The sequence below is a fragment of the Rhineura floridana genome, chromosome 18, assembly GCF_030035675.1.
Source record: "Rhineura floridana isolate rRhiFlo1 chromosome 18, rRhiFlo1.hap2, whole genome shotgun sequence".
Lineage (NCBI taxonomy): Eukaryota > Metazoa > Chordata > Lepidosauria > Squamata > Rhineuridae > Rhineura > Rhineura floridana.
The window spans coordinates 13,390,802-13,412,587 of record NC_084497.1 but is presented as its reverse complement, the minus strand read 5'-3'; the positions used below and the strand labels follow the sequence as shown (position 1 = coordinate 13,412,587).

At 48.3% G+C, this 21,786-nt stretch overlaps 1 protein-coding gene across 1 annotated transcript in view; it reads right to left on the bottom strand.

Annotated features, from left to right (window-relative positions):
- Positions 1-21,786, bottom strand: part of DNAJC11 (DnaJ heat shock protein family (Hsp40) member C11) — a 69,510-nt gene that overhangs the window by 5,629 nt on the left and 42,095 nt on the right. The window contains exons 5-11 of the mRNA XM_061601491.1: positions 9,458-9,586; positions 8,483-8,605; positions 7,939-8,012; positions 4,780-4,969; positions 2,029-2,114; positions 1,656-1,772; positions 132-287 (exon numbers count right to left, since the gene is read on the bottom strand). Of these exons, the coding sequence (XP_061457475.1) occupies positions 132-287; positions 1,656-1,772; positions 2,029-2,114; positions 4,780-4,969; positions 7,939-8,012; positions 8,483-8,605; positions 9,458-9,586 (875 nt within the window). The remainder of the gene's footprint in view (positions 1-131; positions 288-1,655; positions 1,773-2,028; positions 2,115-4,779; positions 4,970-7,938; positions 8,013-8,482; positions 8,606-9,457; positions 9,587-21,786) is intronic.

Here is a 21,786-nt window from a genome sequence, read left to right as displayed (position 1 = left end):
GCTGGAAAGCAACAGCCTTCGCCCTCAGCTGGCATCCCTGTTTTCCATCACTGGGTTCCGTGGTGTGTGCCCTGCAGGAGGGTCCCCTTTCCGCCCCCCGCTCCCGCTGGGCATGCATGTGGTGCACTCACTTCTCCTTCTGGGCCCTGAGGTAGGGCCTGATGATGAGCCTGTGCATGGCGAAGTAGATGACTAGGGGCCCGGCTGTGGCATAGAAGACTGCGCTGGGCAGCAGCTGGTCCGTCAAGTGGATAGGAAAGAAGTAGGTCTGGCTGGCTCTGTTCAGCCTGGGCTCCAGGAGAAAGGAAAGCAAGTCAGCTGGCAAGGCAGACACAGACACACCGGACCCACGGAAGGTGCCAGCGTCAAGTGCACGAGGGCCAGGAGAGGAACAGAGGGAGCCCAACGTTTTGACTCCCTTTTGCTGCTGGGGGTGGTAGAATGTTTGGGGCCCTGGAAGGAGAGGCAAGGGGAGCCTGGAGAAACTCGCTGAGCAAGAAGAGAGCGGCCTAACCTGGCAGCACCCACCAAGCTCGCCTACACCTGCCCGAGCACACGAACGCAAGACAGCTCTCGGCATCTCAGCACTCGGGACTGCTGAGCAATTTCAGCGAGGGGTGGGGAGACAGAGGAACAGTTCTACATGCTGATCATGGAGCATCGTGATTTTTCAAGGAGTTCTGCAGTGTTCTAGAGCCCTCTGCTGGCAAAACCAAAAGGTGCAATCCAGATTAACTGCAGCAGCAGCAGCAGTTGTGACAGTGTCTCCACACCTTCTTTGGTTGTTAGACATATAGGTAACATTCATTCTGGACCACATGTGACACAGAGGAGTGTGGCCCAGGGGCTTCAGGGGGCCTCGTGTGGAGATGCAGGTCTCGGCTGGTGACCAGCCACATCAACCCCTGGGGTACAGGCCCTGCCGGGCATTTACTTGAAAGGTTGCCACACTGAGGAAGGCCAAGATCTCTTCTCGATCATCCCAAAGTGCAGGACACAGAATAATGGGCTCAAGTTACAGGAAGCCAGATTTTGACTGAACATCAGGAAAAACTTCCTGTTAGTGGTATGACCATGGAACCAATGGCCTTGAGAGGTGGTGGGCTCTCCAGCACTGGAGCCATTCAAGGGGTAGCTGGTTTGAGAGTGTTTGAGAGCTCAACACCTCCCTAAGTCAATTCTTTCACTTGGTTTCCTGCACTGAGCACAGGGTTAGACTCAATGGCACGCACGCACACGCACGCTGGCTACTTGCTAATAGATGAGGTACCTTTGCCGTTTTTCTTAATAATGTTATTTGTTATTTAGTTTAATTTTTGTAAATTGTATTGCTTTCACTGATGTATTTTTATGCTTGTGTTTATTTTTCTTTGTAAGCCGCCTTGAGGGCCTTTGGCAGAAAGGCAGGGTATAAAGAAATTTATAATAACAATAATAATTTACATCCAACTCAGCCCTGTGGACTCCCATCGAGTGCCCTGGCAGGTACTAGCAGAAACGCAAGAACAGAGGCAGGAGGAACCCATCTGCAGAGCCTCCTTTCCCGTCTGCTGCCTGACTACGCTGGCTGGGGCTATTGAGCGAACTGTAGTCTGAAACAGCTGGAGGGCACCAGGTTGGGGAAGGCTGCCGCAGTGCCTGGTCTGCCAACTCACTTGATTTTCAGAGAGACTCCCTGGGGTACGCCCACACTGACAGTGGCTCCGAGGATACTGTGCCTGGAGATCTTCCGCTCTGCACCGTATTCCACAATGGTCCCAAAGAAACCGACCCTGGAACAAAATAATGCAGGAACAGTGAAGCAAGGACTGGCGTGGCTTCTCAGCACTCTCGATCCGGGCAGCAGGGAGGAAAGAGGCACGGAGAGGCACCTGGCATGGCCACTGCACCCAGACGTCCAGGTGGCGAGCACCGGGGGAGCCCTGCACCTGCAAAAGGACAGCGCTCCAGGAGCTTGGCTTGCTTGCCCAGAACCCTGCACCAAGGCTCCCCTCCTGCTAGCTGCATCCTCCACTAGCTCAGACTTACTTGAGAGATCCTTTCAACCGCGTCTGATCCTCGTCCTGAAACTTGTGCTGGTAGCTGACCATCATGAAGGAGTGAGGGATGCCCAGCTGTAGCGATAAAAATGGTCAGTCAACCAACCCTGCTCGCCTCTCTCTCTCATTCACACATATACCTCCCCACACCCTTCTTTAAACAGAAGTTGATTAGCAGTAGATTCTGGATGGACAAAAGGGGGCACTTCTTCACACAATGCCTAATTAATCAAGGGAACTCACTATCACAAGACGCAGTCATGGTCACTTCGCTTAGACAGCTTTAGGAACAGAGGAAGCCTTACACCGAGTCAGACCATCCAGCTCTGCACTGCCCGGCAGAGGCTCTCCGGGGTCACTCCCAGCCCCACCTGCAGATGCTGCCTGGGACTGAACTTGGGACCTTCTGCATGAACAGCAGATGCTCTGTACTGACCGACAGCCCTGAGCTTTACAGGGAGACTGGACAAATGCATCGGGTCAGACCTATTTACCCACCATAGCTACACATGGCACCTCTGTGTTCAGAGGCCAGGCTGTGCAGAAGCGGCTGATGAGCACTACAGGAAAGAGAAGGCCGGATTTGTATAACCAGATTCCTTGGGAGCAGATGAAGCAAGAGAAGCCTGCAGGATCAGGCCGAGATGGGCCTATTCTCATATCCTGCTTCCCAGGGATCAACTAGGTCGCTCCAGGAACTTGAATGGCCCTTCCTTGCTGTTGCAAGGTAGCCTGTCTCTGAATGATCAAGGGGATGGAGCGACTCCCTTACGAGGAAAGGCTGCAGCATTTGGGGCTTTTTAGTTTAGAGAAAAGGCGGGTCAGAGGAGACATGATAGAAGTGTATAAAATTATGCATGGCATTGAGAAAGTGGATAGAGAAAAGTTCTTCTCCCTCTCTCATAATACTAGAACTCGTGGACATTCAAAGAAGCTGAATGTTGGAAGATTCAGGACAGACAAAAGGAAGTACTTCTTTACTCAGCGCATAGTTAAACTATGGAATTTGCTCCCACAAGATGCAGTAATGGCCACCAGCTTGGACGGCTTTAAAAGAAGATTAGACCAATTCATGGAGGACAGGGCTATCAATGGCTACTAGCCATGATGGTTGTGCTCTGCCACCCTAGTCAGAGGCAGCATGCTTCTGAAAACCAGTTGCCGGAAGCCTCAGGAGGGGAGAGTGTTCTTGCACTCGGGTCCTGCTTGCGGGCTTCCCCCAGGCACCTGGTTGGCCACTGTAAGAACAGGATGCTGGACTAGATGGGCCACTGGCCTGATCCAGCAGGCTCTTCTTATGTTCTTATGTTTAACATGGAGGTTCCATATGCCCATCCAGGCTAAAATGCCACTGATCAGCCAATCACCCTCCATAACTTTGTTTAATCCCCTTTTAAAGCCACTTAAACTGCTGTATGTTGTAGCAGCAGATTCTGCACGCTGATTATGCATTGTATGAAGTAGTACTATTTATCTATTTCAAAGAATCTGCATACCACCCTATAGCCAAAAAAGGCTCATGGAGTGGCTTACTTATATCAATAAGGCAGTCCCAGCCTCCCAGCTTACAATCTAAAAGACACAACACAAAAGGTAAAGGGAATAAATATTGGGAGGAAGGGGTGGTGGAGGAGGGAACAAGCTCAGCCATTAGTGCTCAGTTACAGAGTTCTTGTAATGACCAGCAGGAATGGAAGCCCTTCTGGGAGAGGAGGAAGCAAACATGGCCAGTCTTATCAGCAGCGCCTGTGCAAAGGGCCCTGCAGCCCCATCTCTCCTCCTCTCCTATAGCCTGGTGAAAGTACATTCTCTTGTCTGCTGTGAAGGTACCACCTGTCCATTTTATAAATATAGCTGAGAAAAATTAATTTGTGCTGGTGCAGCAAAGAGGGTCAGCCAACTACAGGAAGAAAGTGACCCTTGACAGCAGCAACAGGTGTTGTTCACTGGATGCCCACGTGCCAGCAGCTGGAAGAGGAGAAGAGAGAAGAAAGAATGGCGAGTGGAGTCCTCTCTGCCCTCCCTGGGATCTCCCAGGACTCTTCCCAAACCTGTAGCCTGGAACACAAAAGCAACCCTAGAGTGGGGGACTAGTCCAGCCTTTCCCAACTAGTGGGCCACCAGATGTTGCTGGACCACAACTCCCATCAGCCTCAGCCAGCATTGCCAATGGTCAGGAAAGATGGGAATTGTGGTCCAACAACATCTGGTGGCCCACTAGTTGGGAAAGGCTGGACTAGGGTGATGCCAGGAGGTTTCAGGAACTCTCTTCACTGTGAGATTTTGGGGGCTGAGCTACAGAGCCAGGGTGGATGGGTGGAGCCCTGGGTGAGAACCAGGAGGCTGAGAGGAGTTCAGTGGGGAGGTGTGCCAGAAGGAGAGGGAACTGGTATCAGTATACATTTATTAGTACACTTGCACGAATGGCTTTATTGGGCATTTTTGTAGCATTTGTCATTGTCTTAATTCTCCGCATACTGCTTACAGATTTTTTTTACATTGTGGTATAGAAACAATGCAAAATAGATAAACGTCTATATATCTGGCAGCTGAAGCCCAATCATCTTAACCCACAGAGTCACAGACTGGATACCAGATCCAAAAAGGTGACCTCCTGATTCAATCCATTCCACATTAAACTGAAGAGAGTCTCTAGGTTCCTGCCACAGGTCTGCCACAAGCAGTACACAGCACACCGTCCCTGCAAAGAGCTGTTGGGGTGAGGGAAGGAGGGTCCCACCTGGAACGCCATCGTAAAATGGCTGGTTTTGGTATCCCGGACAATACTTGTATTCATCGCTGACTGAATGCCCCATCGCCACTGTAAGTACCCCATAGTATTCTTGTCCAGGTTTCGCGCCAGGACGGTCGTGAGGCCTGGGCGGATCCCGCGGGAGGAGAACTGCAACGCACAGTTTGTCGTGACGAAGCTGCAAACGAGGGGACAAGTGGGAAGATCTTGAGAAGGAAAATCCCCTCCGTGCAACCAAGAGAGGGTCCCTGCTGCCTTGGGGCCTTCCTCCCCCGTCACGCCCTCTCTCTAGCTACAGCCTCACCCGTTCACCTTTAAAGCCAGGAAAGCTTGAGGTGTGCTAGCAGGCAACTTATTCCAGCTCCAATTAGTGCCTCCCATTAATTAAGGGGTGGAGGGAGTGCGGGGGTGGCAAAGAGGAGGATGGTCTTGACGTGGCCTTCTGGAAGCTGTTCACAAGCTCTGTCAGGCTGGGATGCGTATATGGAGGACCACGTCCACCACAGCTGCAGTTCAATTCAGTGGTGAAATTCCAGCCAACATCACACTCTCCACCACTGCTCTCCAGGAAATGTCCTGGGCACAAAGAGTGGAGCCGGCCGAACGCTATGACAGGAACATGTTTACACAAGGATCGGCTAAAGGCTCATCCAGAGTGCTCCATACTGTCAACCCAAAGCGTGCCTGGGCACTATCCACAGGTCAGAGCTTGGAAAAGTTACTTTTTTTGAACTACAACTCCCATCAGCCCCAGCCAGCATGGCCACTGGATTAGGCTGATGGGAGTTGTAGTTCAAAAAAAGTAACTTTTCCAAGCTCTGCCAACCCCTGGCATGCCCACACAACAGACGCCAGAAATGGAGTCAGGCACAGAGTGAAGGAAATGCACACAAGGAACTGGCAGCTGCTACTGGAGAACCAAGCCTGGTGTTTCATTATATAGTGCTTCCTTCACTTCTACCAGCCCAGGCAGGCTCTATCAGCCCTCAGCATTTCTAGCCACGGGTCTTGATCCAGGGTAGAAAATACGTAAAATGAGAGGTTTGCTAGCAGTTGGTCAGTGGCATCACAGTTCAGCTTCTGGCATTTCTAGGCCAAAGATCTGCTCGAGACCCCAGAGCGCTGCTGCCTGTCAAACAGGACAGCACTGGGTGGGATGGACCAATGGTCACATTCTGCATAAGGCGGCTTCCTATGTGCATGATTGCTGGGCTTGCCCCTTCAGCGTCACATTCTAGTTGCCCATCAGGAACTGAGCTGGAAATCATGCCAAAGGTGCAGCTTTTACAATATCCCCAATTTCAGCGTTTTAGAGTGAAAAGCAGCAAATGATGATCATGCAAAAGATGCTCGGGGGAGGGAGAAGAGAGAGAGAAACCCTTCATATGAAAGATCCTTGCTCAGGCAAAAGGCCTGCCATCTTCTGGCCACAGAGAAATACTGCACCCTAGTAAAGAAGAGGCTGCACTTAGGAGGCTCACAAGGGTGGGCAACCAGGAACCAGGGGTGCAGTCATCTGAGATCACAGGGGGTCACAGACCCCTTCCTTTGTTGGAGCAGGGTCCCTATGTATGAGCCAATCAGCATTAGCCAAGTGAAAAGAGTCTTCTCACTTGCCGAACAGCATGCTTCCTGGTCCTTTTGTGCTGACTGGAACCAATCAGAGTGTAAGGAGGTGAGTCAATCAGTTAGAGAAGACTCTTCTCAGCAGCTAAAATGCCCTTCCCTTTCAATGTTGATTGGCTCCTAGGATAAGCGAGAACTGAGCTTCATGGTAAAGTACCTTGGTCTCCCAAATCCTAGTCCCACACTTGGCTTCATTTCAGGATGCCTAAAATCAAAACGTTTCAGGCAATGTTTAGCCTCCAGACAGGGAGACTGTGGTGGTGAGGAGGGGGAGCCCATGCACACAGCAGTTTTATTCTGCTTCTGTAATTCTCCAATTGCAAAATAGACAGTGAATCCTGGAGCGTGACTGTGAGGGGGCATGGTGTAACTATCATGAAGGGACTCTGCACTCCTGAATTTGCCACTACGCTACTGCCAGGCACACACACCCTTTTTCACATTAAGAATGCAACTTTAGCCTCAAACTACAAACCCTGTTTTAAAATTTGTACCACATCAACATTTTTGTTTCTTTCTCATCCTACACTCTCCTCTTCTTTGCTTCCCCGCTCCGATCATCTCCAACTAATTTAATGACAACTGGAGGACGGAAACTGCTTCCTTTGTTTGTGGTGCCCTACAGTTGGGGTTTTTGATGCCCTCTGAGATCAAGATCAACAAGTATTAGCACTTTTGCTTGAAAATCCGTCTTCCCCAACCTAGTGCCTTCCAGATGTTGTGGGCTACAGCATCGTAGTGCCAGCTAGGGCTGATGGAAGCTGCAGTCCACAACAAATGGGGGCACTAGGTTGGGGAAGGCTACTCTAAGTAGCTGCAAGAATTGTGGAGTACAAGCCTCAGTCTCTTCCCCTGCCCCAGGCTAGGCCTGACCTGCCCCAAAATCCAGCAGTTCCAAATGCTGCACTCAAGAAAACTCAGCTGGAACAAAAATATGAAGAAATAAATGTGGGACAGAAATTCAGGGACCCCTCCCTTTGGATTGCTTGCATTAACGACCTATAAGGGATCTCTTACTCATGGCAGAGGAAATGGTGCCAGGGGCGCAACTGACAAAAAGTGCGCTAGGTAGTAAGGCTACCAAAAGTCCAGAAGTCTTGCTGTATTTCCCAAGTACCATCCGCACTTTGGGACAGTTCATACGCAGGTGTCTCCAAATAGTGATCTGGTCTTGTCACCAGCTCCTCTCCACTCTCCCACGTCCTCTGGAGTGTTTGAAGGAAGAGACAGTGGGAGGGACAGGCTGCTCTTTCCTGCCTTTCCCAGACTGCAGAGCCCACGGAAGGCAGCTGGGTGTCTGACCGGGGCGCTTTGAAGGCACCTGCTCCTATTTTAAGGCTGCTTCATGGTGGCAGTTGAAAACTGCTTCAGTGCGGAGAAGCTAGATGGACCTTTGATCTCATCCAGCAAGACAACTCTTGCAAGTCCAACAACGGGCCTATTTTGTAAGAAAGAATTTAATACGTGGCAAGTCAGCCCTGTTCTTTCCAGGAGGGCACTCTGCCCCTTTCTAAGTCTCACCATCTTTGTGTGAGATTCCGAAACACCTTCAGACCAAACAAAGGCCCCTGGAGATCTCCAGCTCCAAACTCTAGCTGCACAAAGAGAAAACAGACAACCATTAGAAGGCAACAGCTACAGACAAATCCAGCATTTCTCAGTTAAGTTGTGGAGCTGGCCAGAGCACTCCCTATCCTGCCATCCACAGCCTCTGCCAGTACCAGCTGCCTCAATGGCAGCTACGCCTATGGCCTGGATAGGCACTGGAGGGCACAGGAAAGAAGGGGGGGTAACATCTCCTCCTGGACCCTGGAACATTGCAGTGAGCTGCAGAGTCCACACAGAAGCTTGGTCCAATCTCTTCATGTCACCCAGCTTTCAGACAATGCAACAAGAGGGCTCTGGATGCCCAGAAACAGGAATATCAGGGGCTCCCAACCGCCTACCGACAGAAACAGGAATGTCAGGGGCTCCCAACCGCCTACCGACAAGGAAAGCGTAATGGCAGCCAAGAGGGCGGATGGTTTAAAACATGGTGAACTCTGGGAAGAAGTGGCCCTCTTACCTCTCCCCAGCCTTTGGCAGATGTCACCCGCCTAAGAGCCAAGTTAACTGAGCCACCTCCATTCCCGTTCTGCGTTGAAAGGTTTCCTGAAAGGATAGCTGTATCTGTGGCCGTCAGAGGAGCCTGCAAGAGACAGACCGACTGACCATTGCAGTTCATATCAGCCCCATACAGTCTGGAGCAAGCTTGACTGTCAGTGGAAAGGGTCACCAAAAGCAGAACCACCTTTATGGCCTCCCATATAAATGAATGCTGATTTCATTGCCAATCCTTCCTATGGAGTAAAATCCTACCCTCTGCCCCCGATACCAGGTGGTTTAGCCTTCCCTGGTAGGATCCCAGAGGGAGAGTGCACCTCAACTCTATGTACTGTGTGCACTGAGGCTCTCTGGAGACTTAAGGGTACATATACACACCCAAGCACCAAAGAAATGGAATTAGATGAATCAGTGCATTACGAGGACAATCAGCTGCTGCAGATACACCCTGAGGCTAGGCTGGAGGGAGAATGTGTTCAATCCATCAACTGAGCAAGCCCGCCACAGGCCTCAGCTTCCAGGCCGATGACTGCTTTCAGAAGCTGTGTGATTTGCTATTGTTTCATGAATGAGGCCCACCCACCCACACCCTGGTACTTGGGAGTGGTCTGGAAGGCTTCCTCCCACCACCGCTCAGCCAATGGTGGGGGCTTCAGAGAAATACATCTAGCTGGGCACAGCCTGTAAATTCCAGAGATGGAAGTTGCACTGCATACAAACTGGGAGCCAGAGTGCAGCATCTGAGCGCGAGACAGATCCCAGCAGCACGTGGCTCAGCTGTAAGTGAACCTTTCCTTCCCCGCTTGCCATTTCAAAATGGGTAATTATGTCCCTGAGCCGGATCTCATTTCCAGTTGCTCTGTGCCGCTGTGCCTCATTAGCACAGTTAAGTCTTTTTAATTTTACACACAAACACACACACACACACGTATGTTACCTCAATGGACTGGGATATGTGCATTTTGTTAATTTCGATGTGGGGAAAGGTGCTCCCGGGCACATCTTCATACTCCTCATCATACCGATCAAAGAGGTCAGTGGCGTCTATTCCAACGCTAATTGTCCCCTGGACAAAGAAGCAAACAAGTTCCCAGTGTTAAATAACATCGCTCTCAGTTGTTTCAAAGTGTCTGGCTCTCTTAAATGGTTCCACCCATTCTCTTTTTGCCTGGAATTCCTTCCAAGAAAACCTTTGCCCTGCCCCCCTCTACTTGCGTTTGAAACCCACTTTTCCCCACAAGATCTTTGGCTTCACCCCTTCAGGCTCACCCGCAGCTGTAGCCAAATTTAAGTCACACTCAACCCTCCCCATTGGTTACTCTGCCTCTGTTCTCTCTTCGCCCTTGGTGTTGGAACACAGAGGGCAAGTTTCTGAAGGCATGGACCTATCTCCCCCCCCTACACACACACTTAAGTTATCTAGTATTAATAACAGCAATAATACACATCCTATGACCTTGAAAAATGCCACACGTATGCCCATCACTGGATGATGACAGCATCAAGGAGCAGCCCCGGACATTCGCATCCTCCTGGGAGCCCCAAGAGCCGAGGGGAAAAAATCAAGTGACATGAGCACAGGGCACAAGGCAGCCCTGTTGGAAGCTGTACCTAGGAAAGGGTAAGGAGTAAATGGGCTCCAGAGGGGTTAAGCAAGATACAAACCGGAATTCAGGAGTTATTTGGGTCAAAATGGCCTTGCGTGAGGCAGCTCTCTCGGGTAAAGGAGGCCAGGGGTGGACAACTGCCCCCCGCTGCAGAACTGAAGGCTGTTTGAAAGAGGGGTCTTTGCTTGTCCCACTTTCACCTCTGGTTTGAAAGACCTGCAAAACCTACTTGGACAAGGTAAGAGAGGTGGAAGAAATGCTGAAGAACATGCGCCAGTTTTAGGCAGCTTCAGATGGTCATCGCTGCATTTGCTCATGCCCACCCCTTCGCTCTCCTTGCAGCCTAATCCAGCCCGTAAACTACTAGAGGGCGGGAACAGTCTGTTGCTCTAAAGCTGACGGCTCTACACCAGATAAGAATGCACAAATGATGTTCACCATTATGGATGTATTAGCTGCAGCCTCCTGTACCACTGTTGATTTCAGGGGGCAGCCCGGGCAGAATAAGACCCCTTCCTCCATCCCATTTCTTATCAGAAATGGAAGACCCTCAAGAGACCACAGCCTGATAACTCAGATATCTAGGGAGGATCCAGACTCCAGAAATACTCAGAGATGGCCGATTTCTACAGCTGCAGCCCTTATGCTAGCTGATCAACGCATCAATCGGGATCTCAGGATGTAGGCAACGGCCTGAATAACACTAAACCCTGAGCATGGCACTGCCATTAGAATGTGGGAGGAAAGGCAAATTTACAGCTGACCCTCAAGACACAAAAATAAATAAAATTCGCCAAGTCTCTTCTCCCCACTCCTCCAGCCATCATCTGCAGAAATACTGTACCAAAATAAATGGAAGAAAAGAATTTCCTCCACTGTCTGAGGCAGTTTGTCCCTGAATACATTGCTGGGAATCACAAGTGGAAAGAGCGGTGTTGCACTCAGGTCCTTCTTGGGGGCATCCTCTGGTTGGCCACTGTGAGAACCGGATGTGGATGAGATGGTCACCTGGCCTGATCCAGGCGCAGCCGGGCTCTCCTTATGTTCTTAGGCCATCTCAGCTCTCACTCCGATGCAGCCAAGGGGAATGGTTGCTAATGAAGACCATTCTGGGAGGGACAGGCCAAGAAAGAATAAGGGCAGGCATTCATAGAGCATGTTTCTGAAGCAGGAAATGCACTTGCTCACAATGTCCCTTGAAAGGCTGGACATTATTATTATTATCAATGTTGCCTTGCCAATGGAGGGCGAAGGCAGGGAGAAAGCAAGTTGCCCAGGACCGTCCAGTGAGCTCACGGTGAGGTTTGAACTGGGAATTTCTGCTCTTTGCTCACAACAGCAGAGAAGGTAAGATGGCCATCAGGGCACCTTTGAGGGTGTCAGGTAGGAATTTTGTTTGTGCCTGCGGGATCAAACCAATGTTGGCACTTTAAACAAAGACTGCACCAACAGAGTGGTCCACAGACAGCTTTTAGCCATGTATGCTTCTGGATTCCAGCTGGTTGGGGGTAACAAAAGGAGGGGGATGTGACCTTCCAGGAAGTGTCCCTCCTAGCCAGGATGCTGGATCTAGCAGCGCTTCCCTATTGTTAAACACGGGCGGGGCATATCAAGTGTCCTGCCCTCTGTATGAGCATCTGGGGAGCATCTGGGTAAGAATCACATCCCCAACGTTTCATCTTGATTTTTACCTTGTGTCAAATATGGATAATCTTGCAATGTTCCATGTAAGCCGGCAATTCCTCCAAAGCTCCTCTGAGCTAAAACTAAATTTGGGATGGTTATATAAGCCTGGTGCCCTCTATACATTCTGGACTACCATTCCATTTGGGAAGTCGTGCTGTCTGGGGCTTAGTGAAATTGTAGTCTAAAACATCTGGGGGGCATCAGGTTGGGGAAGGCTGCTATGTACTAATAGCAAACTCATTCTTCAAGCATGCATACCCCTGCCAAATAGAAATTTAAGGCTGAATTTCATCAGTGAAATATTGCTTGCTTCGTTGTATTGTTTTATTACTGTATTGTTGCAGGCGACGCTTTTGATCTTGTTCATTGCGCTGCTGTATGTCACCTACAGAATATTTTTTATTAGACACCTCGTAGACAGAATTAACCCAGCAGGACCCCCCAGAGAAAAGAGGGTTCCCCCCAAGTCTGCAGAAGTTTATTTTAAAAAATAATGCTTTCATGGTGTGCTTACCCCCTAAGTCAAAAAGGGAGGGAGAGGTTCTTCCCCATGGTGTTCCCACAGCTGTGGAATTCCCTTTCGTTGGATGTGGTAGGCTTTTTGGAAGTCCCTGAAAATCTTTCCTCTTTCTTTCTAATTGGCCTTCGAGGCATTTATTAGCTGGGTAACAGCCTGACTGAAGTATGTTCTTTCCAGCTCTGCTAAAAAAAGTTTTTATGTGGAGCATTGTTGAGTATAGATTTAACGTTTAAAAAAAATTGAATTATTGTTTTTGTTATTAAATCTTCTCTTGTTTTTGATTGTAAGCTGCTTTAGACAGATGTTCACTTAGAACAGCCTAAAAATATATTTTTTAAAAAATTAAAAATAAACTGCTTTGAGATTTTATTACAATACAATTTATTACAAATAAAATAGAAAAGGACAGGTGCCGTGTGCAAGGAATGCCAGGCAAAACAGAAAACTTGATGGGGAATGGAATGGAGTATCCTGGAGGAGGGCATGGTTGGCTGGCGCCCTGAACAGGAGTACCCTGCATGGTGACCTTTCGTTGCAGGTCCTCAGTTGTATTTCTGATTTACATAGCGCTTAAAAACTAAGCGTTGTACACAGCATGTCTTGTCCTACTCAGAGTAAACCCACTGAAAACAGTGGACACAACCAATTTAGGTCCATTAATTCAATGGGTCTGCTCTGACTGACATTTGGGAAGGAGAAACTAGAGGGAGGGGAGGCGAGCTTGTGCATGCGTGTGTGCCTCCATCCGAACAGAAAGGGGGGGGGATCCTATCAAAGCAACTCCAACCGTTTCAAAATCCAAACCTGACCAAGCAATTAAAAGGTACTATATTTTTTTTTACCACTTATGAATGTCCCCTCCAACAGAGTGCCCATTAGTGCTCTAAAACCAAAGGTAGTACCAGCACTTTACCCACTATGTTGCTCCCTGAAAGTGTGCCAGAGCACTCATCATTTTGGACACAAACCCCTGTGCCACCTTCCAGGGTGTGGCACCACCAGTTCCAGGCCTTTGAGAAGCAACCACAAAGGTAGGGAAGAGCCAGAAGGCAGCTGAACTTGAAATCTGTGCTTAGGTGCCAAAGATACTCGGGAGAGCAGCCCATCAAATGCTAACAGGGACAGTTCTTTTTAGCAGGTTTTCAGGGGTTCACCACTGCCCCCATATGGAGAGGAGAAAGATGCCGGTGATCTCTTGACTGCACATGGCGATCCAGAGGGGGCACAGAATCTTGCAGGGAGGTGCAAGATTCAGCTTCTCGAGAATCTCAGCTTTGGCTTCACTGTTTCTTTTAACGTGAGTGTCTTTCCCTCCCATATGGTTATAAAGAAACACTCAAAAGCATGGGGGTGGTCAAAAGACTTCTGGTGTCTGCTGGGGCTTCTGTGGCCTGCATGGACTCCTGGCTTTGCCTCATAGCTAGCAAGCCCAGGATAAATTATGCAAAATAAGATATGATTATGCAAAAATAACTGAATGGAACAGAATTCTTCTTAGCATGGAATGTCGTTGGCTTAGGCACCAGCCCCTGGCAAAACCAGCCAATTCTTTGGAAGGGGATGCCAGTCACTTTCCTTTTCTGCTGAAGACACTTTGATAGTAGTTAAATGGGGGGGAGGAAACAAACCGGGAAGCAGACCCAACTCCAGTAATGAGCAAGCAGAAGCAGTCTTGGCTTTTGATTGGGAATCAAGGCTGAAAGCTCTCGCCGCTGCAGAAGGAAAGCATGAAGCGAGGTGACATAAATTAAGCCCCAGCACTTGCCAAGCAAGACATGTTTTTTGCTGCCTCAGACCTGTCCGCTATTCAGGCTGCTCAAGATGGCCGGTGGAACTGAGATCCTGGTTTGCTTCCACCCACCTTTTTCAAGAAAGCTCACTTGTCAAGCTGGCAGTGATACGCACATAGGAGGAGAAAAATGGGGAGGGGGGGTTGAGAAAAGAAAACCTGTACCTTGAAGAAGCAATTCACTATAAAAACGTATGATTTTTTGCCATGAAGGAAGGAAATGGGGAGAAAGAGAACTCACAAACTTCTCTTGTGGCAGCGTAGATTCATCACTTTGGAAGCCTCAGGGTAGGGACCATCTAATTATTGATATTTGTCAGCCCCTCTGAAAGCCCCTCCCTTTTTTTGGAGGAGAACGGAAGAGCAAGGCAAAAATGCTCTAAGAAAGTAAATAAATAAGGAGCTGCACTCCACCCGTTACTGGCTCTCATCTGCATGGATGAAAGTTATTTGTTTTAAAATTTGCAACCTACATGGCTCTCTCTGATTTTAATGAGTCTTAGCGGGCTACAGACATTTACAAATGCAGCTCTGCAAGGTTGGTCCAACCTTGTGATTTGCAAAAGCCCCAAAACTAAAAATTTCTTCATGAGCTTCAGTAGAAATTCCCCTCTCATCTTCTCCTCACTTGGTTAGATAGGATCCTCCTTTTATATCTGGTGCCTGTGGTACAAACTGTTCGAAGTAAGAGATGGGTGATACAAAAAGAGTTGGCGTGGTACATTGGGGGACTAAATGTGGGACATCCTGGGTTCAAATCCCCATGCAGCTGTGAAACTCACCAGGTGACCTTGGGCCAGTCACTGTCTCTTAGTGTAACCGACCTAACAGGATTGTTGTGAGGGTAAAAAGGGGTTCACCTTGACCTCCCCTGGAGGAAAGGCAAAATAGAAATGTAATAAATAAACTCAACTTTAAGTTCATTAAAGTTCATTTAGAAAAGTCTTTTTTCTTAGTGAGACAAAAGGTTTTTTTTGGGGGGGGTAACAGGATGCAGGAACAACATACAGGCTCCTTTCTCAGAGGACAACATAGAGTAGAGTCTGCTCCAGCAATTCCCAGAGCTCTTTCTCCAACACGGACAAGAGAGGAGAAAAGCAGCTTGGCCAAATGTCTAATCTAGTATTCTGTTTCCCACAGCGGTCAATGAGATGCCTTCAGGAGGAGCCCCAAGCAGGGCATGGAGGACCTGCTATGACTTCCTCTCTGGCCAGGGAGAGAAGAAAAAGTAGCTTTCCCCCAACCAGGCTGGGGCTGATGGGAGTTGCAGTCCAAAACATCAAACTTTTGCAAATCACAAGGTTGGACCAACCTTGCAGAGCTGCATTTGTAAGTGTCTGTAGCCCGCTAAGTCCCCCCCTCCTTGCCAGATTTAGGGTTGTGGGCAAGGACTACTGTCACCAGAATTATCTTTGTACAGCCACTCAACTTCTAGGTGCTTGACAATATTAAACGTTCTGTGACATTTCTTTCTTTCTTTCTCTCTCCCTCACTCATGATGCACACGCCATTCAGACGCCACTCGCTCACTTACCTTTTGTGCACTCGTAATACTCGGATAGCAATGACAACCGTTCCTTCCCTCCCAACAGCACACAGACCCATCTGTCACCAGGTCGGCCTAGCAAACAGGTCTAAAAAGGTAAAGGCCCATAACTAGGCCCACAAGTTGGTCTGGAATGAAAAAGAGCCAACTCTCTCCCAAACAATAAAAATTGCCACGCTTGACTCTCACTCACTACAGGTTTCCAGGCAAATTGGCTATTACCAAGCCTTCCCAAACCCTTGGATGCTGACACAGGTTAAGCGTCTGAGCTGCTGGAATTTGTATGAATATTCCGCAACACCTCCAGCAGCTGAGCCAGTAGCTAGGAAGAGCTCCTTTAAATCCACAGAAGCCAGAATTCTTATCACCAAATATTATGGAGGTTTTTGAAAAATGCAGTAAGTTTTTGTTTCAATGTTTCTCTTCTGCTGTGTTGGTTTGATTTGGAGGCTATTTTTTATTACTATTACTATTATTATTTTTAAAAGCAGCAGTTTTCATGCACATCCACATATTCAGTGATATAGTTTGATAATCCCGCTATTCTCTCCTTGACGGTAATAGGCACTCCAAACAATTTTCCAAACTGGCTCTGACTTTGCAGATTGATTTTAACAGAGCTAGACCTGTTTGACCTTGCACAAAGACCACCAAGGAGGGCACCTGCTTCTCCCCAGTGCCAGCCATGTATGCAGCACACCACATCATTGCTTGGTGCTCCTAAAACAGAGAGCACAAATCCCCCAGGGCTCAGCAACCAACAGCCTCAACATCTCAACAAGAGCAGAGTCCCACGGACCTCATTTTACCAGCTCCTCCAGGACAAGAAGGAAACAACCTGGGGGCAAGGCTAGTTTTTAAAGCACTTCTCCATTTCCTTGTCTTCCACCGCAAGGATGCATTTTGCCTGCTACGGGCCAGGCATGCTGGTCTAACCTGAGAGAGGTGAGGAACTGAGCAATCCAGTGAGGTCACCTGTGTGGGCACTGGCAAGGGAATGTGTCAGGCAGGTGGAATGACAGATGGCGTATGGTTAAATATAGTCCCAGAGAAGGAGAACACACCTTCTGTAACTGTATGAGAGAAGAGGAGGGCCTTGCTCTTGCCAGCCACTCCCTCTAGGCTAACTGCCGCAGAGCAAACAGAAGCCCCAAACTGGGGGATGGGGAAGACGGGGCGGGAGGTGAAGGGGGCTGTGCAACTGCAATGAAAAATACAATAGGAAACTGGCATGGCTCCTGCAGAGTACATGGAAAGGGCGAGGTGCCACCCTGAAGCAAGACAAGTCCAGGAACTCCCACTTGGAGCTCTTTTTAAAGACATCATCATCATTATTACTATTAGCAGCAGCAGCAGCAGCGGTGGCAACTGCAGCATTCATTGCACACCCTTCACCCAGAGGTCCCAGGATGCATTACAACAACCTTAAAATACAGCGCTAAGAACAATTAAAAATAACCAGAATCACAAGATAGGGCTGGTCCTAAAATGAAAGTTTCAAGGACACAGGCCAATTGAGAGGCTCACACCACTGTTTTGAGGGACATTTTCTTTAAGCTCTCTCTTCCGCCAAGGAAGTGCATGTGGCGTTCTCGATTCTTCTGGTTCAGAACTTTAAAAAACGCAAAGACTTGGAATTGGCATGCTGCTTCTCCAACTTCTGGAGGCTGAAACACACCAGCACAACAAACACAACCTTCATAAGCAAGCAGAGCTATTTATCAAACCAGGGCAAAACACCAAAGGCGAAGATCATTCCAGGGTGGTAAGTAGTGAGTAGGGACGGGTGAGAATTCTGCTGAATTGGATTTAGCACTGGATTTTTCAGTGGTCCACCTATTCTCCATCTCCGGAGTGATCCGGTTTGCTCCGAACTTCAGTGGCTTTCCCGACACTGTTTTTTCCCCTCCCTCGAATATTCCCTTGAATATATTGTTCTTCCACTGTTTTTATGCACCGCACAGCATAGCACAGCATTATAGCTCTCGCTCGCTCTGCCACCCGCCACCACTCCAATAATCCAAACTCCAAACAGGAGGAAAAAAGCCAAGACTCAGAAGATCCTAGAAGCAGGGGGGCGGGGGGCACTGAAAGCTGCTTTCCTCCTCGGCCAGTCTTTGCTTGCTAATGTGAAAACTGACCAGCCTCAGTCACAGCAGAGAAGGAGGCAGTGGGAATATTGCTTTCCTTTCCTAATATTTTCTTTCTTTCAAAATGCTGGTATTTTCTTTCATTTATCAGTATTTCCTTTCAAAACATCAATATTTCAAAAGAAAATATCAATATTAATATCAATCTTTTTGGAAGAAAACATCAATATTTACATCAATATTCTTGGAGAGGAGGAAAACTGGATCGTAAAAGCAGCAGAAAGCACAAAGAACGAACTCAAGTCAATACTGCCTATTAGGGTTACAGAATGCTTTTGAAGTGGTTCCAGCTAACGGATCCCATCCCTAGTGGTGAGGCATCCTCTGTGCTAAAATAGGAAGACAGCTTGATATTTTCAAGGAGCATAACATATAAAGTAAATGTAGTCTCTCTTGTGACCTGGATCAGGGAACATCCCTCAACCTCAATGACCTTTCGATTTGGATTTATACTTCTGCACTACAGCAAACGTTCAGCACATAAAGGCCCAAAGCAGTCCTGCACAGCTTGCTGGGGGAGTACGGAGACAGGTGGGCATTTCGCTATTTGGCTTGGTGCATTATCTCTTTAGGTGCCCTGGCAGGTTCTGGTTCTACACTCCCTTGGCCTCAAGAAAGCCACAAAGGGTATTTCACAACATCAATTCAACTTCAAGGCACACAAGCTTTGAGATCATAATCCAAATATAATGTCTGCACTGCGATTGCCATCTCCCTATCCATCCTTGCCCCAAACAAGAAATGTCTTTGAGTAAGACCGCTTGTTGCAATTAACCAGTTGTTTTAAAAAGTCTTGCTGTAGTGTGAAATTCTCTCTCTGTCTCTCTTTTTTTTTAGGACACACATTTCCAAATCAGGCTTTCTATCTCCCTTTGTAGAATACAAGAAGATACTGGAAGCCCTGACACTCAAATGAGGTAGGCCAGCACTGGATACGGATGAAGAAGAAGGCCTAACTGGGGACACAGGTTGAGTAAGACTCAAAGTGCTAGGGCTGAAACACAGGCAAAATGACAGCCCTTGTTCCAAGGTCACAGACGTATAATGGAGACGTGCTGGAGGGAGGTGGCAGCAGGAGAAATCAAAGCAGAAAACAAGCAGCCCTAAATTAAGCACACTATTCCACAAGGGCTCAGAGCAAGAAAATTATGCACGGTGCTTAGGATGTAGCGACTCCATGCCAGGTTCAGCCACATGGGACAGATTACAAGCAACATTAAGAATATTGTTAGGTAAAGTATCAGTGGAATAGACCACCCACAGGAGCAGAGGGGGCAAGTTAGTTGCGCTGAAGCCCCAATGACTAACTTGTACCACTGATTCCACCGGGGCTTAACTGCAACGGACTTAGCCACATCCAACCCAGTATCGTAAGTCAAATGCAGGAACACAGGAAGCACCACCCTTCAGAATGACAAGTCTGCAGATCTTGGGGCAACACTATGCACAGGAAAGAATTGCACTGGCTGCCCACTTGCTACTGGGCCAAGTTCAAGGTTCTAGTTTTGGTGTGCAAAGCCCTATACAGCTCAGGACCAGGATACCTGAAAGACCGTCTTATCCCATATATATCCAGTTGATCACTGCGGTCTGCAGGTGAGGGCCTCCTGCAGATACCATCTTATCAGGAGGTTTGTTCTGCACAATATAGGAAACGGACCTTTAGTGTGGCGGCACCTACCCTGTAGAACTCCCTCCCTTTGAATATTAGGCAGGCGCCATCTCTGCTATCTTTTCGGCGCCTTTTGAAGACTTTTCTTTTTCAACAAGCCTTTTAAGTTGAGAGCTAGCCCAGTCTGCGTCTGTGTTGGAATTGCTTAATATGTTTTTTTTAATAATGTTTTTAACCTTTTTAAAAAGTTTTTAAAATGTTTTTAATGCTGTTTTGTCTTAATGTATTTCAAGATTTGTTTTTATGATGTTTTAAAGTGTTTTTAGTGCCTTGTTTGCCGCCCTGGGCTCCTGCTGGGAGGAAGGGCGGGATACAAATCAAATAAATAAATAAATAATAATAACAACACCGGAAGATGCCCTGCACAGAGTCAGACTGCTAGTCAGCCTAGCTCAGTACTGTCTATACCAGGCAGTGGCGGCTGGTGGCTCCACGGTAGTGGGGCAGTGGAATCCACTCCAGGTTTTAGTCCGAACTTTCAAGCAGCCATCAGCCGCCACCGACACCAGAAATGGGTAGATGTCAAGCTTGCAAGATCTTTGTATGTTACTAAAACCCTGAGATCCACCATGTGCAGCCTGGTGCAAAAGATTCACATTTACAATTAAAGGATCGGGGGGAGGTGGAAGATGGTGGCGGCGCAGCTGGCTGCAACTGAAACGGCTCCCGAGTGCTGCTGCGTTCTCCTTTCTAACTAAGGTGAGCCCTGGCCTTGTTATGAGCCTGTAAATTATCTGAAACAGCCCCAATTGCATGTCTGTTTACTGGAACAACAAAGGCGGACAGTGAATCAACTAGTGAGGAGAAAATCAGGAAAACGCCAAGAGAACCGCTGAGCTCCTCCCCCCCCCCCCACGGTGAGATAACCGCCTCAGAGAAAGAAACATAAATCGCCCATTCGGGTGTAACAACGACCTCGCCTCAGAACTCATGCCTCAGAACTAACTTGGAGGCTTTTTTCTACACCCAGTCGTTACAACAAACGAGTCTAGGTCTCTCCCCCAACAAACCCTTGGATACAATATGGTCCTTACCCGCTTCGCAAGTAAGACGCTGGGGGTTTCTATTCTCCCCCCCCACTGCTTCACCTAAGAAAAACAAGGGAAAACAAACAAAAACCTATTCCTACTTCTCACCGAAAGAGATGCCTGGGGGAGGTGGTGGTCAACTCTCTCTCCCTATCTCGAACGCTGAAGGCAAGGCCAACGATGTAGAAATCGAAGCCCCCCCCAAGCCTTGCTCTTCACCCACAAGAAAGGTGCCCCCTCGCGTTAGACCATGCAACAGGACTCGCGCAAGCAGTCCTCCTGGCATCAAATCTCCCTGAGAACCAGACTGATCCAGAAAAAAATGCCTCAAAACAACCCATAAGTAACCACGCCACCTATCTTGAATCGCACGTAAACCCCTCAGCACTCCAGAAATGCCTCAAGTCCTATAATGCCTGGATATATTAACAACAACCAGATCTCCAATTCCCTTTCTTCCCCTCCCTATGACAAATATTCCTGGCCATCACTCCAGGACAAACCAACCCCTCCCAAAACGGAGAACGAGTCGGCGCTACTCGTAACTGAACTTGCCAAAATAAAAAAAAATTATCCCAGAATGCTACAATCTGCTGGTGGTCATAGCCGAATTCCACAAACAAAGCGAAAGATCCAGCAATGAAGGCATCTCCTCTTTTTGGCCCCCTCAAGCAACATCCATTGCACCAGTGGCAGAAAGAGCGCCAACGAATCCACCAAAGCCACATTGTGGAAAAGGAAAACACGAACCCATTACCCAGAAAAAGAGCAAAAACATCAAACCAAAGGGGAAAAGACTGAAAGCAGCTGCAAACATCAAGGGATTGAATTTCAATAGGGTCTTCGACCTCCTCGAAAAATCAAAACAGGTTCCATTCAAAACTTCCCAGAAGGGAAAAACCACGCAACTTCTTAACGTGGAGCATGTCTACAAACACACGGCAGAGCCGGATCCCCCCTCATCCTATCCCTCAGCTGACAAAACAAATACCTGCCAGCCCCCCCCCCCAGCCCTTCCAGAACAAAAAGCAGCCACCATACACTCACCAGTCGGACCTCAGGACCAAAGGCAACACGCTATTGATTCGGGCTCTGCCTTCCAGCTTAAGGACCAAATTAACCCCACATTTACTCCAAACCCCATAACCAGCCAGGCTTGGAAATTGACTCTCAGCCGCCAAAGCCTAATCCTTTCTAATTTTCTGACGCTTCCAGGTGTCTGGTCCTTTGATCACCGTAAAGCGCATTTCCTTCACCTGGCAAAAAAG